Source organism: Ranitomeya variabilis, chromosome 1 (genome assembly GCF_051348905.1).
Source record: "Ranitomeya variabilis isolate aRanVar5 chromosome 1, aRanVar5.hap1, whole genome shotgun sequence".
NCBI classification, from domain to species: Eukaryota; Metazoa; Chordata; class Amphibia; order Anura; family Dendrobatidae; genus Ranitomeya; species Ranitomeya variabilis.
The window spans coordinates 232,076,714-232,095,154 of record NC_135232.1 but is presented as its reverse complement, the minus strand read 5'-3'; the positions used below and the strand labels follow the sequence as shown (position 1 = coordinate 232,095,154).

The following is an 18,441-nucleotide window of genomic DNA, read 5'->3' as shown; positions in this document are numbered from 1 at the left end:
CTCGCCCTTCCCACTGATTGTCAGTTTTCTGTGTACATTGGCCGCTTTCTGCCAATGTACAATCATTAGTAGGGGTATGGCTATACAAGTAGGAGAACCACATGGTGCAGGACAACTAGTCCTGTAGTGAGTATCTCCTGGAAACAACAACAAATCGTCTAATAAGTGACACATCACTGGAATCAGCCTCTTTAGTCTCTACATCACGCTGTTTTAAGATTTCATAGCAAAATCCTGTTTCCATATTCCCTTTAAAAAGCTGAGTACAGTGCTTGACCTTCTTCGACAGACCCATTGACAATGTGTGGGGTAAAAGTCAAGCATGCGCATCCCTGCCACCATTCAAGACAGTGCTTACAGCCCCACTCTCGTGCTAGCAGAGCCACGAGTTTCAGGATTTTTCGGAATCCCAGTGGTCAAACCCTCAGAGTTTAGAAACTAACTAGTTTGTCTTGGGAATAACCCTTTAAGACATTCATGTTTATAGAGCTGAAAACAGCTCTTGCTGATCATTGCTCACACATCTGACAGTTTCAGGCTTCAGGGGTGTAAATAAGAGCCCGGAGAAAGATTTTGTCTGCCGCTGTGCTTGGCTTATACATTAAAGCAAAACTGAGCTGTGAACATGTGTTGTCTGGAAGATTCTTGTATAGTTTTAAGGTTCAAGGTAGACACAAGTCCATCGAGTTCAACCTATAGCCTAACTTGTTGTTCTAGAAAAAGGCACAAACCACAACATTTGATTAAGGAAAATATATCTTTGTACTATGTCAGCCAGAAGATAGAAAAATATTAAAAATTAAGAATCCTCAATGGCTAATACCTTTTTATTGGCAAACTGAAAAGATAACAAAACAAATAGCAAGCTATTGAGACTACTCAGGTCTATTCATGAGTCGTGGTGCGGGGTGATTCACTTTCTACTTTACCCGCAAACATTGCTGTAACCTTTAAAAGGGGCGATCTATCATACTGAAATTTGGCTCATGAGAAACTGATGTTTTAAAGCAGTTCCTAAAAATGTCCACCATTCTCATTCAAGCACGCCTGCACACGCTGTTCCATATTGTTGAATATATTCTACAGGAAGTCTGGGGTCGTAGCCTGAATTCTCTCTGTGTATTCTCTGAGTGCCTGTAATGTTCGTGGCCAGTTACAATAAAATAAAATGTTCACACTCCTTCTCTATGAACTGCTCTAATATTTACTGGATCAACTGGTTTCTCCCTTTCCCACACTTATAGTTCTACTTTACATCACTTGTCCTATTACTGCACTATTCTATGTCCTGTTGTGTATAAACATGTGACTCTTCAGATATTGTGTTATACTGAGCTCATTGTTGAGCAACTGTTGACAGTGAGGGGAATCGATGATTGAAACAGGCTGCCACGAGAGGTGGTGAGTTCTCCTTCAATGGTAGTCTTCAAACAGAGGCTGGACAGACAACTGGCTGTTATGGTTTAGTGAATCCTGCATTGAGCAGAGGGTTGGACTTGATGACCCTTGAGGTCCCTTCCAACGCTAACGGTCTATGAGACTGATGAAAAGACCTGAGTAGTCTGGAAAGCTTGCCGTTTATCACCTGTTCAGTTAGCCATTAAAACTAATCAACCGCTGAGGACTCTCAAATTTTAAAATTGTTTCCATATTTGGTGAGAATTGGAGGAATAATAGTTTTTTTTTTTTGTCTGCCAGTATTTTATCTTGGGGTGCTTTCACATTGCGTTTGTGGGTCTTGTCGGGGCATATGTCCAAACACTCCTGCAAAACTGGGTTCAGACATATGCGCCGATGGGGCCATAGACTGAGATGATGCAGACAGCGCGAACATGCGCCATTTTAAGGAGTATACGCATTAGTAGACTGCGTCTGAGTGTTCGCCACCTGTAGACGTATACTCCCGTATATACACGTCAGACCGCATTTTCACTCCTCCATCACCATTGAAGTCTTATTTCCCCATCTGTGCATACATTTAAACCCCATTTTGTAGGTGGGGGATTTCGGACGTATGCCCCACGGGACCCACGTACACCATGTGAAAGCACCCTACTGTTCTGTCAATAAATTGATGATTACTGGATAAAGGTCAGTTTTACAATGAAGCCTAGGACTTCAGAGCACTTGCTTTTTCTGCAGGTGCGCTCAGGTAAAGGAATTTTCGATTTTTGTGTAAATAATGGTTAGTCACGATTCACATTAATGAGTTAATCTAATACACTTTTTTTCAATTACCATTTTACAGATTTACTGTCAGTTAGTGAGAAATTAAAGGGCCACTGTCACCCCCCCCCCAGCCGTTATAAACTAAAAGAGCCACCTTGTGCAGCAGTAATGCTGCAGTCTAACAAGGTGGCTCTTTTAGTTTTTGATTCATTTATTACCTCAATAAAGCGTTTTAAAAATTGGCCACACATACCAGATATTGTACCAGGAGGCGGTCCGAAGCGTCCTCTATCAATCTTCCAACTGCCGTCACTCTTCTCTTCAGGGCCGATGATACCCGCCCCCTTCGCGTTGTTGCTTCTTAAATCCGGCGCTTTAATTGTTTGCATTTAGAGGCAGCAAACGGACTGATACATTGTAACAAACCAACTGGGAGATTTGTGGGCAACTGCTGATGTATGTAGCTCAGAACATTGCCTGGATACATTGTTTCTTTTTCTCATCCGTTAGGGGGAAGCTTCCTGTCTGTTAGGCTACGTTCACATTTGCGTTGTGCGGTGCAGCGTCGGCGACGCAACGCACAACGCAAATGTAAACGCATGCACAAGGCAGCGTTTTGTGACGCATGCGTCCACTTTTGCATGGTTTTTGGCGCAGAAAAAACTGCATCATGCAGCGTCCTCTGCGCCCTGACGCATGCACCACAGTGACGCATGCGTCACAAAATGCAAGTGCAACGCATGTCCATGCGCCCCCCATGTTAAATATAGGGGCGCATGACGCATGCGTCGCCGTGGCTGCGCCTGACGCAACGCTAATGTGAACGTAGCCTAAGAATGTTCTCTACTATTGAGTGCAAACTTATATTGAGAAGGTGGTGAAGTAAATCACAAAGGGGCGGATTCATAAGACCTGTGTTGTCCATGCTAATCTTAATGAAGAGCTCCCTGGAGTTCATTGTGCCAAGTTCATTAAGGGTAAAGCCCACGAACAGCAATTGCTGCGGTTTTGATGTTGCATATTTATGTAGCGTCAAACCACAGAAGCCAGCTGTGACAGCATAGTGGATGGGATTTCAAGAAACCCTATGTCTACTATGCGTGCACAGATGCTTGCAGATCACCCGCGGAGACGGACATGCGATGCGTCTTTCCAGACTGCAGCATGTCTGTTTATCTTGTGGAGACGTTAGTCTCACAACAGAAATTACATCAATAGGAATGTGAATCACTTTTTTTTGGAAATTCTACTGTATAGTAAACCCCAAAACAAGTGGTACTTTTAGAATAAAATATTTTATTTAAACATGAAAAGTTAAAAACCAAATGAAAAAAAACCCAAAATAAATCAAAAAAATGCAAGTTCCAGTAAAAGGAGGGACTACACAGCCATAGGAAAGCCACCAATAAAAAACCACGCCTCCTGAAGAAGCGGTCTGTGAAACGCGCGTCGGGGCAGAGGGACGCCGAGGAATAGCCACACCACATCGCTCTGGTAAAGTGTAGTTTTTATTTTGTCCTTATGGAGCTTCATTTGTATTAGAACTTTTCAGCCACTAGTCCATGCACCTTATTTAGGCTTATACCACTATTTATGCTTATATCATTTCCATACCAAGATAGTCTACTTGTTAGACAATATTATTAGCATAGTTTATGATGGTTTTGTATTGGACTTAGTATTTGAGTTGGAATCAATCTGTTATTTAGCTCCTCTTCACAACTGTGCATACGATATTTCACAGTGTCATAGATAATTGGTTTGCACAGCATACCACAGCGCTGTAGGCTATTGGTGGCTTTCCTATGGCTGTGTAGTCCCTCCTTTTACGGAACTTGCATTTTTTTGATTTATTTTGGTTTTTTTTTTCATTTGGTTTTTAACTTTTCATGTTTAAATAAAATATTTTATTCTAAAAGTACCACTTGTTTTGGGGTTTACTATACAGTAGAATTTCCAAAAAAAAGTGATTCATGTAGTATGTATTCAGTGGTATTTGTTCCCCTGGCTATGGGGTATCATATTGAGGGCAAATTTTTGTGAGTTATATCAATAGGAATGTATTGAATTCCATAAATCCGCATGGTTCAGTGAACACTAGTGTTGAGCATTCCGATACCGCAGGTATTGGGTATCGGCCGATATTCGCGGTATCGGAATTCCGATACCGAGTTCCGATACTTTCAGTATATAGGATACCGGAATCGGAAGTTCCCATAATTCAAAAGAGCCAGAATTCAGCCAATGAGGAATCATTAGAAGTGTGGGCACATCCTGTTCTGCATGTTAGGCATGTAACTACTGGCATGGCTGCGATTGGCTGCTGAAATGATGTCATGATGCACTATAAAAGTCACCGCCGCCATTTTGGGTTCACTCTGCTGTGAATTCAGTTAGGGACAGGACGCTGTGTTCTGACTGAGGGATAGTTTGAGATAGCGATTTGCTTCATTGTGCTTTACCCAGGCTACCGTATATACTCGAGTATAAGCTGAGATTTTCAGCCCAAATTTTGGGGCTGAAAGTGCCCCTCTCGGCTTATACTCGAGTCATGATCGGTGGTGGGGTCGGCGGGTGAGCACTGGCATATACTTACCTAGTCCCGGCGATCCTGGCGCTCCCCCTGCCTGTCACACTGTCTTCGGTGCCGCAGCCTCTTCCCCTGAGCGGTCACGTGGGACCGCTCATTAGAGAAATGAATAGGCGGCTCCACCTCCCATAGGGGCGGAGCCGCCTATTCATTTCTCTAATGAAGCGGTGCCGGTGACCGCTGATAGAGAAAGAGGCTGCGGCACCGAAGACCAGCTGTCCGGGGGAAGGAGCGGGACGCCGGGAGCAGGTAAGTATGACATATTCACCTGTCCTCGTTCCACACGCCGGGCGCTGTCTCCATCTTCCCGGCGTCTCTCCGCTCTGACTGTTCAGGCAAAGGGCGCGATGACGCATATAGTGTGCGCGCCGCCCTCTGCCTGATCAGTCAGTGCGGAGAGACGCCGGGAAGATGGCGCCGAGGAGCTGCAAGCAAGACAGGTGAGTATGTTTTTTTTATTTTTTTTTATTGCAGCAGCAGCAACAGCTATGTGGCAATAATGGACGGTGCAGAGCACTATATGGCACAGCTATGGGGCAATGGTGCAGAGCACTATATGGCACAGCTTATGGGGCAATGGTGCAGAGCACTATATGGCACAGCTTATGGGGCAATGGTGCAGAGCACTATATGGCACAGCTATGGGGCAATGGTGCAGAGCACTATATGGCACAGCTATGGGGCAATGGTGCAGAGCACTATATGGCACAGCTATGGGGCAATGGTGCAGAGCATTATATATATGGCACAGCTATGGGGCAACGGTGCAGAGCATTATATATATGGCACAGCTATGGGGCAACGGTGCAGAGCATTGTATATATGGCACAGCTTTATGTGGAGTATCTATGGGGCAATGGTGCAGAGCATTATATATGGCACAGCTTTATGTGGAGCATCTATGGGGCCATAATGAACGGTGCAGAGCATTATATATATGGCACAGCTATGGGGCAACGGTGCAGAGCATTGTATATATGGCACAGCTTTATGTGGAGCATCTATGGGGCCATAATGAACGGTGCAGAGCATTATATGTGGCACAGCTTTATGTGGAGCATCTATGGGGCCATAATGAACGGTATGGAGTATCTATTTTTAATTTTGAAATTCACCGGTACCTGCTGCATTTTCCACCCTAGGCTTATACTCGAGTCAATAAGTTTTCCCAGTTTTTTGTGGCAAAATTAGGGGGGTCGGCTTATACTCGGGTCGGCTTATACTCGAGTATATACGGTAATTTAGCAACCGCTGTGTGAGAACCTTGTTTTGGCCTTGCAGCGCCAGTTACGGCTGTCTGCACGGTTTCTGTGTGAGTGCAGCTCACTCTGCCACCGCTGTTTGTAATCAGCTCAGGGTACGTCACTGCCTCATACTGTTCCATTGTCCTTTTTTCAATTAGTGCTGCCTGCTGCACATTTTTTTCAAATGTATCCTATTAGTGGCTTTCCATCCGTATCCTGCTAGATTGTGGAAAAACACTATATAAGAGTACATAGAGGAGCTTTTTTTGGCCTTGCAGCGCCGTTTACGGCTGTCTGCACGGTCTGTGTGTGAGTGTAGCTCGCTCTGTAGTCTGTTCTGCTGCCACAGCCGGTTGTAGTCAGCTCAGGGTGCGTCACTGCCTCATACCGTTCCATTGTCCTTTTTTGCAATTAGTGCAGCCTGCTGCACATTTTTTCAAATTTATCCTATTAGTGGCTTTCCATCCGTATCCTGCTAGATTGTGGAAAAACAGTATATAAGAGTACATAGAGGAGCTTTTTTGCTTCTGAAGATGATGAAGAAAGTGTGGGAGAAGTTAAAAAGAAGGTGAAGAGCATGGAAGTAGTGAAACATAAATATCTGACAAAATATAAAAAATCTTAACATAGTCAATATCTTGGTAACTCCGAACGTCTTTAAAAAAAATTAATTCCTGCTATTCCATTTGATTGGGCTAAACCTCTATGCCTTTAATGTCTCCGCCACCTCCCCCAATACATCCTACATTATTCTTAGTTGTTTTCCTTCATGTAGAATGAACCTACAAGGAAAGAAAGGGTTTATTTAATTCCGATACTTTTGTCACAGTGACTTGCATTGGTATCGATATCGGCGAATATTGGCCGATCCAATCCGATACTTCTGGATATCGGAAGGTATCGCTCAACACTAGTGAACACGTGGATTTACCTGCGCTCAATAGCGAACATATGCTGCGTTCAAAACGTTATGGGCCTAAGAGGCAGACCACACTTAAGGAGTTCAGTACATCTTCTCAGGGGTGTACGCCTCACAAGAAATGATAGTCTGGTCATGGACTGGAGTAACATTTCTGGTGTCTGCAACGCCTGCACGTTTGCTGAATTTTATCGGTAGATGTAGCCACACCCTCCCCTGTCCAGGCTCCTCCCTTTATGGGGAAGCTTCTGTAAACAGGTGTGAAAACTTCAAAAGCCACAAAATGATTGCGGAGCTCCAAGTTTGCCATATCTTAAAGCGTTTTACGACAGTTTTATGGTGTAGAAGCTCTGATAAATCTGTCATAAAGTACATAGAAAGTTGTAGAGCTTTTGATGTATAAAGTATTTTGGGCTATTCTGTTTAAACAAGTCTGAACATTAATGGGACAATGCCCCACTTTGCAGAAGACATGCCGTAGCTTGATTTAAAGGGGTCTTCTGACGTGAGACGTTAAAGTTAATGTGTCACCAGGTTGTCTCTATAACATGCTTTGCAATTGTGGCAAGAGACCCTGATTCTAGCGATGTATCACTTACTGGGCTACTTGTTGTAGATTTGGTAAAATCAATGTTTTATCAGCAGGAAACTCCCGAAAACTTCTCTGCAGTCCTCCATATTCATGAGCTCTGTATAACCCCACCCACACCACTAATTATCTGCTTTCTGCCTATGCAAGCAGCCTGGTAAGTAAGGCCATGTTCACACTTTGCGGTTTTTACCGCGGAACCGTGGCGATTTTGATGCTGCGGGTCCGCAGCAGTTTCCATAGCGTTTCCATTTACATGTAAACCCTATGGAAACCGCAAACCGCTGTGCACATGCTGCGGGAAAAAACGCGCAGAAACGCAGCGGTTTAAAACCCGCAGCATGTCACTTCTTTGTGCAGAATCGCTGCGATTCTGCACCCATAGGAATGCATTGAACCGCTTACTTCCCGCATGGGGCTGTGCCCATGTTGCGGGAAGTAAGCGGTTAATGTGCGGGTGGTACCCGGGGTGGAGGAGAGGAGACTCTCCTCCAGGCCCTGGGAACCATATTTGGGGTAAAAAAAAAGAATAAAAATAAAAAATCATGTTATACTCACCTCTCAGCGCTGCACGCGGCCGGCCGGTCTGGTTGCTGTGCGAACAGGACCTGCGGTGACGTCGCGGTCACATGACCGTGATGACGCCCGGGTCACATGACCGTGACGTCACGAAGGTCCTTCTCGCACAGCATCTTTGGAACCGGAGCGCCGCGTGCAGCGCCGAGGAGATCCGGACATCGGAGGGTGAGTATAACCAATTTTTATTATTTTTAACATTACTATTGATGCTGCATATTGCTGCATATGCAGCATCAATAGTATAGGAGTAATCCCGCAGCGGAAACCGCGGAACAAACCGCGATAAATTTGCAGGGATAACCGCAGCGGTTTTGCCCTGCAGATTTATCAATTCCGCTGCGGGAGAACCCGCAGAGGGACGCCTCAAAGTGTGAACGTGGCCTAATACAAGTCAATTAGATAAGCCATCAATGCTTGATAAGTGCAGGTCCTAAAGCAGTGATCAACATCTGTCTCCAGATCGCGGACCCTTGCTCAGGTGGGATCTGCATCGGTCAGACATTTATGCCTTATTCTATTGATATGCCAATAACGGCTCTTCTGAGACCACTCATTTAACCTCTGAATTACCATTTTTGTAGCCAGAATTGTCGTATGTACTTCCCCTGTCTATTTCAGCCTCCATGGAAGTACTTTTTTATGAAGTTACTTTTGTTGCTCTGATGCCAATGCTACTCCTGCATGAAGTGGCATGTGAACAAGTTCCTATAATTTCTTAATGCTGACTAACCTAGTCTTTACTCATTGCTTATTAGATCATTTTCATTCACGCATAGACTGACTAAATTAATTTACAAAATTAATAACACGTATTTTAAATATTTAAAAATGTGCTTTTAGTAATTTTACGAAGTGGTGGGTCAAACTTTATTTTTCATTTGTAGCTGAAAATGACGATGATGCCCGGGATGCTGAAGCTCTGAAAGAATTTAAGAAGTCAAAAAGAAAGAAGGTGGAACTTTTTTTATATTGGAAGCAAAACAAACTTAAAGGGTGTGTCTAGGCTAGTAATAATGACCTATCCACAAGATGGGTTGTTAATATAAGACTGCGGGGTCTGACACCTGGCACCCCCAGCAATCAGCTGCTGTTACCATGAGCGGAGCTGGACAGAACATCCCCAGGGCTGCGGAGCGCTGCAGATCACCTGAACACAAGCTGAGCTGCAGTTCTCAGCAGCTGACCAGTGGGGTGTCAGGGCTCCACCGATGTTATAATGATGACCGACCCCATGATTGGGTCATCAGAATTAGCCTGGCAACCCTATATTGCAACTTTATTCTCTGTGATTACAAGCACATTTCTTGTAATGTCTGTACGTTTTTCTATTTTGTACTTTTATTTAGAACCTGCCTAAAATCAGCTTGGACAATTATTCTGCTTTGCCCATGGATGAAGGGGATGAAGACCGAGAGGCTGGTGGAGATGAAGAGGGAGAGGGGTCAGACTTTGACCTGGATTTAGGAGACGCAGGATCAGATGAAGGTATCGATTGCTCTTATTTCTGATTGTGTTATGCATTATGAGTGTCAGTGCATTCATAATGGCTTCTATGGAAAATGGCCCAGATTTTAGATACATGGGTACTTTAACAGGGTTATTTTTGTAATTAAACTTCTAATTAGGCAATAATTGTATAAGTGTTCTATTTTATTTTCCCTAGCTCAAGAATCAGATTCCTCCCTCCCTCTTTATGTGTTACCATTGTATTCCCTGCTGGCTCCTGGAAAGCAGGCCAAGGTAATTGATTTCTTAAAGTAAAATTTATTTTAATATACAAGTCATACTGTCTTTGGTTGATGTCTTATACTTGGACTCGTGGTTTTTATGCAGGTCTTTCGCCCTCCTCCGAGTGGTACTAGATTATGCGTTGTGGCTACCAATGTAGCCGAAACCTCTCTTACTATTCCCGGGATAAAATATGTTGTTGACTGTGGAAAAGTTAAGAAAAGATACTATGATAAAGTCACTGGTGTTTCCTCCTTCCGTGTGGATTGGACTTCACAAGCTTCAGCTGATCAGAGAGCAGGAAGAGCAGGACGTACGGAGCCCGGCCACTGCTACAGGTGACGTTCTCAGCCACCGACGTCTTCATGTCTGTGAATATGATCAATCCTCCTATTTTCAGCTTGTATCCATTAAACAATCCCAGTATTTTCAGTCATGTCATTTTGTACTGTAGTTCTGTTTCTTGAGATATTTTGGGATTAGTATAACCCCAATATCTCATTCCTCACGCATTTAGGTTGTACTCTTCAGCCATCTTCAGTGATTTTGAACAGTTTTCACAACCTGAAATAACCAGACGCCCTGTAGAAGATTTAGTTCTTCAAATGAAAGATTTGAACATTGAGAAGGTGAGAGAAAAATCCTACTGATTTGTATTATTATGTTCAGATGCTAACTAATGCTCTGAAATAGACATTTTAAGGAGTCGTCCACCTTTTGAGGGCAATTTGTTTTTTTTTTGTTTTGTTTTTTTTTTCTTACTAACGTATTTTAGTCAAAAATAATTTTTGCAGTTGGGTTTCAATAGAATTTTTGCACCATTTGGCCTTTGTGTTTACTGTCTATTGCTGACTGCAGAATGGGTTAACTGAGAATTTTTCAGTGAGCTGTACCATGGAAAAGTTTCTAACTATTTTATCTGTCTGTTTTTTGCTCCTCAGCTGATTTATGACCACAGACTACATCAAAGTTGAATATGCAGGGAAGCAAACCCTTTAAAAGCCAAAGTGTCACATTTTTTATTGAAACTGAATTGCAAAAAATGTATTTTTGTCTTGAAAACGTATATTTAAGCAGGCGTGTCTCAGGATATTACCGATAGGGTTGTCTCGTAGCATCTTCTCCACTTGTGATTGAGGACACAATAGTGCACAGCCTAGTTCTATGTGATGAACGGCTAGCTATTGTCCTCTGACAAGTTTAGATGTTGTACATTTTATAATTTACCTATTGATTTTGTTTTATAGGTAGTAAACTTTCCTTTTCCCACACCACCTTCAGCTGATGCTTTGATAGCAGCAGAGGAGTTATTAATTGCGCTTGGCGCATTACAGGACCCCCCGAAAACTGGCAGGTGGGACCATGTAACTGATACTCACTGCAATGGTATTTCTGCGCTTATACGTTCAGTAATTTTTTGTGTGCGGACTATATGGACTTGACTGCCTTACATTGTTGCTCGATCCAGCTAATATTAATCACACACACTAATAAATGTCTAAGGAGGTTGTCATTAGGAGTCAGAAGTCTGCCTTACTCTGTCGCCTCATTGGGGGACACAGGACCATGGGTGTTATGCTGCTGTCCACTAGGAGGCGACACTATGCATAATCTGAAAAAGATTAACTGTGGCTCCTCCTGTGCAGTATACACCCCTGGACGGCATCAGCCTTCTCCAGTTTTTGCTTAGTGTCGCAAAGGAGGCACACCTAAAGATTTTTACTCCGTTTTACTCCGTTTCCCGTTTTCCGACGGGATTACAGATGAAGAAAAGAGGGTCTCCTGTGAGACCCCCGGCATGGCTCCTTCCTCGGCCCCCTATTATGGGGTGCCCAGTTGAAGTTGAGATGGCTATTCCCCATGCTGCTCCTTCCCCAACCTCTCGGGTGTTGGTTCGAAGTCGAGACCCCCCTCCTTCCCCAATTCCTTTTGGTTTCTGGGTTGAGGTCGAGGCGAGGATAAAGGCCCCTGAAGGTGTGTGACAAAAGCACCCTCCCTATCCCCCTCTGGGGGTATTAGGTTGAGACACCTCAGGTAAGGCCTGTACAGGCAGCATCCTACAGCTCCCAGCAATGGGCCAGCACACTGCGCCTGCATCCAGGGACCCCAGCCCAGCTGCGGGCTCCTGTTGGGGCCGGGGGGAGTGCAGGCAGGCATGGCACATACAGACACAGGGTTCCCTGCGTCCCTGTCTCTGCGGCAGCACCAGCTCTATACTGCCTCAGGGGGACCCCAGCCGGGCTCCCCCTTCCGCTTATAGCCCCACCGCCATCCTGCCTTCAAATCTGGAGGGGTCCGGTTCAGATCCGACCCCCTCCCGGACTTTCGCGCCGGCCTGGAGCCCTTCTGGGCCTCAGGCATCTAATTTAGGCCCCGGCTTCGGCCTAGCTGAAGCAGCAGCCTCCTCTCCGCCCCCCGGCCCGCCCCCCGGATGACAAATATGACACTCTACAGTGTCATACAAGGGGCGGATCGAGACAGAAAGGGCGGGTTTTTTATAGCCTTGCCGCCTTTTTCCAGCTCTCCGCCCCCTTCTCCTCCTCTCTCCTCTGTCTCTGCAGCCATTTTCGGCTGCAGATTAACCCTGCATCTCCCGGTCTGCAGGACCAGGCAGCCAGTCTCCGGGGGGCACAGGACTGTGGATTTTCGGCGCTGGACCTAGGGGTACACTGGTGGGGTAAGATCACAGCTGGGTTATCTTTACTCAGCTGTGAATCCATATTACCTATAAGGCTCCCCTGTAGGTTCTCTACCCCTGTAAGGTCCATCTGCTGGCAGCACTTCTGCACTCTGTGCACTATGCCGGGCTCAAGGTCTAAGAGAACCAGGCAGAACTGCTATTATGCATTCTGCACAGCCTGCGGGACCGCTCTCCCCAGTAGCAGCACGTACCCGCATTGTCAGAACTGTATACAAACTACTGTGTCACAGCCTCAAGAAGCCCATGCCAATGCCTCGGTGTCTAATGCCACACCGGAATGGGCTACTCAGTTATCGCAATCTATGACGCAGTCTATAGATAACCTAACTTCCACATTGCTTCAGGCTCTGCAGGGTCATGCCCCGGCTATGACCGTTACCCAACAACGGGAGAGCTTGACTCAGGAACAAGATGCCCCTGGCACATCCACGTCTAGGTCAGGACGCAAGCGGATCCATAGATCAAGTCCATCTGCGTCATCCCATAGCACACGGTCATCCCCCTCTAGGGAGAGACACCGTTGCTCCAGGTCATCTAGACCGTCCCATTCCAGGGACAGACAATGCAGATCTCCGCAATCCCCAACCAGAGAAGGCCTCCTCCCCAGCTCACCCAGCAGGGGACGCCTCAGTGATACACAGAATTCGGAAGGCATCTGCGACTCTGACTCAGACAGAGAAACTGAGGGGTCCCTGATCCCAATCCCTCCTAGCAATACAGCGCTAGTTGAGGACATAATATCGTCCATCCATCGGGTGCTGGACATTTCTGATCCGCCACCAGAGGCCCCAGAACATCAGATTTCCTTTGAAGGACCTCTGAAGCCGCCTAAGGTTTTTTCTAACCACCCAGAGTTTAAGGCGATCCTTAAAAAACAGCTCTCACAGCCTGAGAAAAAATTCGCTAATCGCAAATATCTGGAGGCGAGGTACCCCTTCCCACAGAAGGACACCAAGGAATGGACAGATCCACCTGAAGTGGATCCCCCAGTCTCCAGGCTAGCAGCACAGACCCTCCTTTCACTGCCAGATAGCTCAACCCTAAGGGACGCAGCAGACCGGCAGGTAGAACGCATGGCTCGTTCAATTTTCGAGGCTGCAGGGGCATCCCTGGCTCCCGCGTTCGCCTCAGTTTGGGCTGCCAAGGCCATCCTGGCCTGGGCAAACAATTTACAAGCCTTCCAAGTATCCGCTCCTGAACTGTCGGACCAAGCGGTTCAAATTGCTGTTGTAGCAGATTACATGCTCCATGCAGCTCTGGATTCAGCAAGGGGAGTCGCGGGGATAGCATCAAACGCCATCACGATTCGGCGTATCCTCTGGCTGCGGGAATGGAAAGCGGACGCAGCCTCAAAGAAGTCCCTCACGCACCTCCCCTACCTCAGTGGGAGACTTTTCGGTGAACAGTTGGACACTATGATATCCAACGCCACAGGGGGTAAGAGTACTTCTCTTCCCCAACTGAAACCTAAACGCACTTACAAGAAGCGTAACCAAACTCGATTCCGATCCTTTCGGAATTCCTCCGGCTGGTCCGTCTCGCGTCCAGTACAAAATCGTAACCGTTCCCCACGCAGGGACAACTCACGATCGACGCAAAGGTCGGACAAGACCTGGCAGTCAAAAGCAGGCCAGTCTAAGCCCAGAGGAGGAAAATCTCAGACCTTCTCCTCCTCATGACTCACGGACTCCGGAAGACACCACACCAGTAGGCGGCCGACTTTTGCTCTTTCATCAAGTCTGGCTGCCTATTACAGAAGACAGGTGGGTCACGGAACTAGTGTCTTCCGGATACAAAATAGACTTCACCTCCAACCCACCGGACCGGTTCTTCCTCTCTGTCCCCCCAAAACCGCCAGCCAAGGCTCGAGCCTACCACCAAGCGGTCTCCTCGCTTTGTCAATCAGGAGTCATAGTACCGGTACCCACGACCGACCGTTTCCGAGGGTTCTACTCCAATCTGTTCGTAGTTCCCAAGAAAGGAGGCAGTGTACGGCCCATACTAGACCTAAAACAGCTCAACAAATATGTACGGGTCCGTCATTTCCGCATGGAGTCCCTTCGGTCCATCATTGCGTCCATGGAGAAGGGAGAATATCTCGCCTCCATAGACATACAAGACGCATACCTGCATATACCCATTGCACCTGCCCATCAGAGGTTTCTCAGGTTCTTAATAGGCCAGGACCACTACCAATTCGTGGCTCTCCCCTTTGGACTCGCCACGGCTCCCAGAGTGTTCACCAAGGTCATGGCAGCCACCATGGACGTCCTGCACTCCAGAGGCATAGTAGTCGTTCCATACCTGGACGATCTACTCATCAAGGCTCCCACCTTCAAGGACTGCGAGCTCAGCGTCTCAATCACAACCGATACTCTCAGTCGCATGGGCTGGTTAATCAACCTACAAAAGTCATCACCAACCCCGAGTCAGTCCCTGACCTTCCTGGGAATGTTATTCACCACCTCCAGGGGTCTAGTGCTCCTTCCCAAGGACAAGGCACTGGCTCTCCGACTAGCAGTTCGCACCCTCCTCCGCAAACCCCCTCGATCTCTCCGGTTTGCCATGAGAGTTCTCGGCAAGATGGCAGCGGCAATAGAAGCTGTCCCATTTGCCCAGTTTCACCTCAGACCTCTCCAACTAGCCATTCTCAAGTCCTGGGACAGGAATCCCTTTTCTCTCGACAGGGAGTTCCAGCTAACGTCGTCAACCAGGAGGTCCCTGCACTGGTGGCTCAAGCCAACCTCGCTAGCAAAGGGGAAATCCTTTCTCTCAGGTCAATGGAAGGTCCTGACCACCGACGCGAGCCTGACGGGTTGGGGTGCGGTGCACCTACACCACAGGGCACAGGGCAAGTGGTCCCCAGCGGAAGCGACCATGCCCATCAACATCCTGGAAATTCGTGCCATCCTACTGGCATTGAGGGCCTTCCATCACTTACTGGCAGCCTCTCACATCAGGATACAGTCGGACAATGCCACGGCTGTGGCATATGTGAATCATCAAGGGGGGACCCGCAGTACCCAGGCGATGCGGGAAGTGTCACATATCCTCCGCTGGGCGGAGGACACAGGGTCGGTTCTTTCGGCGGTCCACATTCCGGGTGTGGACAACTGGGAAGCAGACTTCCTCAGCCGACAAGGAATAGACTCGGGAGAGTGGTCTCTCCATCCCGAAATTTTTCAACAGATCTGTCTCCGCTGGGGGACCCCGGATGTGGACCTAATGGCATCCCATTTCAATGCCAAGGTCTCCAACTTCATTGCCAGAACACACGATCCGCGGTCGCTCGGAGCAGACGCTCTGGTTCAGGACTGGACCCAGTTCCAGCTTCTGTACATTTTTCCACCTCTCCCCCTGATATCCAGAGTGGTGAGGAAGATCAAACAAGAGGGAGTTCCAACCATCCTCATTGCACCAGACTGGCCCAGACGCACATGGTACGCCGACATCGTATAACTCACAGCAGACGCCCCTTGGCGTCTCCCCAACCGCCACGATCTTCTATCACAAGGGCCGTTCTACCACCAGAACTCAGGGGCTCTCAATTTGACGGCGTGGCCCTTGAGACCTGGGTTCTAACCCAGGCAGGGCTCTCGGCAGATGTCATTGGAACCATGATCAGAGCACGGAAACCAGCCTCTGCCAAGATTTATTACCGTACCTGGAAAGCTTTCTTTACCTGGTGCGAATCTCGTGGCCAGATCCCACTCCCTTTTTTCCATACCCAAAGTACTTGGTTTTCTCCAATCGGGTCTGGAGGCCAGGCTGTCCTTGGGCTCGCTTAAGAGCCAGGTGTCAGCCCTCTCAGTGCTTTTCCAAAGGCGCATTGCTACCAAGCCGCAAGTAAGGACTTTCCTTCAGGGGGTTTCCCGATTGGTTCCCCCCTACAGACGACCACTAGAAACGTGGGACCTCAACCTGGTCCTGACAGCATTGCAGGAACCACCCTTCGAACCTCTTAAGGAGGTCCCGCTCCGCCTTCTTTCCCAGAAGGTGGTTTTCCTGGTGGCAATCACCTCGCTACGCAGGGTGTCTGAACTGACAGCACTTTCCTGCAGACGGCCTTTCCTGGCATTTCACCAGGACAAGGTAGTTCTTCGTACGGTCCCATCCTTCCTCCCGAAGGTTGTGTCCGACTTCCACCTCAATGAGGAAATTTCACTACCATCCCTTTGTCCGGTTCCGGTTCATAGAGTGGAGAAGGCTCTGCATACGCTTGACCTTGTCAGGGCTTTGCGTATATACGTGTCTAGGACTGCGTCCTTCCGGAGGTCTGATTCCCTTTTCCTCCTTCTGGAAGGTGGCCACAAGGGTATGCCAGCTTCCAAAGCTACTCTTGCCAGGTGGATCAAATCCACCATACAAGAGGCGTATCGCCTTAAGAATTCTCCTCTTCCAGCCGGCATTACGGCACACTCTACACGGGCGGTAGGGGCCTCCTGGGCCATTCGGCACCAGGCTTCGGCACAACAAGTGTGTAAGGCAGCCACTTGGACTAGCTTACACACGTTTACTAAACACTACAGGGTTCATACCCAGTCCTCAGCGGGCGCGAGCCTGGGTAGACGTGTCCTGCAGGCGGCGGTGCCCTAAGTGTACGGGCCTGTCTGCACAATATTCGTCCATTGCTTCCCACCCAGGGACTGCTTTAGGACGTCCCATGGTCCTGTGTCCCCCAATGCGGCGACAGAGTAAAGGAGATTTTTGTGTACTCACCGTAAAATCTCTTTCTCTTAGCCTCTAATTGGGGGACACAGCTCCCACCCTGTTGCCCTTTCCGGGCTGTTGTAACTGTTGAGTTCTCATATTGTTTCTTGAGCTCGTACATAGTTGCCTTCTTACAGGCATAATTATGTTATTCATGTTACGTTCCTCCTACTGCTTTTGCACAAAACTGGAGAAGGCTGATGCCGTCCAGGGGTGTATACTGCACAGGAGGAGCCACAGTTAATCTTTTTCAGATTATGCATAGTGTCGCCTCCTAGTGGACAGCAGCATAACACCCATGGTCCTGTGTCCCCCAATTAGAGGCTAAGAGAAAGAGATTTTACGGTGAGTACACAAAAATCTCCTTTTTCTCCACAAACACCGTCACTCCTTGGTATGGCAGAGCAGTCACATTTAGTTAAATCTGATTGAGCTGTAATATCAGACAGTGTGTGGACAATAGTTGCACTTTATTCTTCATTGTTCCCATAGACAATGAATAGTGTTGCAGCGCACATGCGAGACCACTGCGCCATTCAAACAGGGTTTGCAGGACCCCTCTACTGTTGAAACAAATCACTTTTCCTGTGAGGTTATAACCGTGGGAAACCCTCTTTAATGTTTATGGCCATCAAAAGATTACATTTTTTTTGTAATAAGTTTTAACAGAAAATATTCATTTTTCTACAGACTAATAGCCATGCAGAAAGCTAAACTCAGTTGCCCAATTTCACCTCTAGGAAGGACAATGGCATCTTTTCCGGTTGCACCACGATATGCTAAAATGCTTTCTCTTGGAAAGCAGTATGATTGTTTACCATACGTCATCACTATTGTGGCCGCCATGACTGTCAGAGAGCTGTTTGAAGAGCTGGACAGGTAAGTGATGCATCGTTTTCACTCTTAAAACGTACCAAGTCTGCAAGTTATCCCATATCCACAGAATTAGGGGATAGCTCCCAGATCGCGAGAATCAATGTGAATGAATGGAGCAGTGTGCATGATAAACTAACACTCCATTTACTTTGGTTCTTTAGATGAGCCCGTGGGAAGCTATCAATTCTATTTTGGAATATCTTCCTAACTTTGTATCCGTATATATAGCTTCTAGATTATTATTTCAATATATTAATGGCTTCAGTTATTTAATTTTTCAGTAGAGTTTGTATATTATTAGCAAACTAGACACCATGTTTTTTCTGTCTCCATTTC

The 18,441-nt window shown here is 47.0% G+C and overlaps 1 protein-coding gene across 1 annotated transcript in view; it reads left to right on the top strand.

Annotated features, from left to right (window-relative positions):
* DHX37 (DEAH-box helicase 37) overlaps positions 1–18,441 on the top strand; it is an 84,167-nt gene that overhangs the window by 38,613 nt on the left and 27,113 nt on the right. The window contains exons 13-19 of the mRNA XM_077293262.1: positions 8,975–9,042; positions 9,437–9,575; positions 9,754–9,830; positions 9,924–10,156; positions 10,336–10,447; positions 11,066–11,172; positions 17,920–18,108. Coding sequence (XP_077149377.1) covers positions 8,975–9,042; positions 9,437–9,575; positions 9,754–9,830; positions 9,924–10,156; positions 10,336–10,447; positions 11,066–11,172; positions 17,920–18,108 — 925 coding nt within the window. The remainder of the gene's footprint in view (positions 1–8,974; positions 9,043–9,436; positions 9,576–9,753; positions 9,831–9,923; positions 10,157–10,335; positions 10,448–11,065; positions 11,173–17,919; positions 18,109–18,441) is intronic.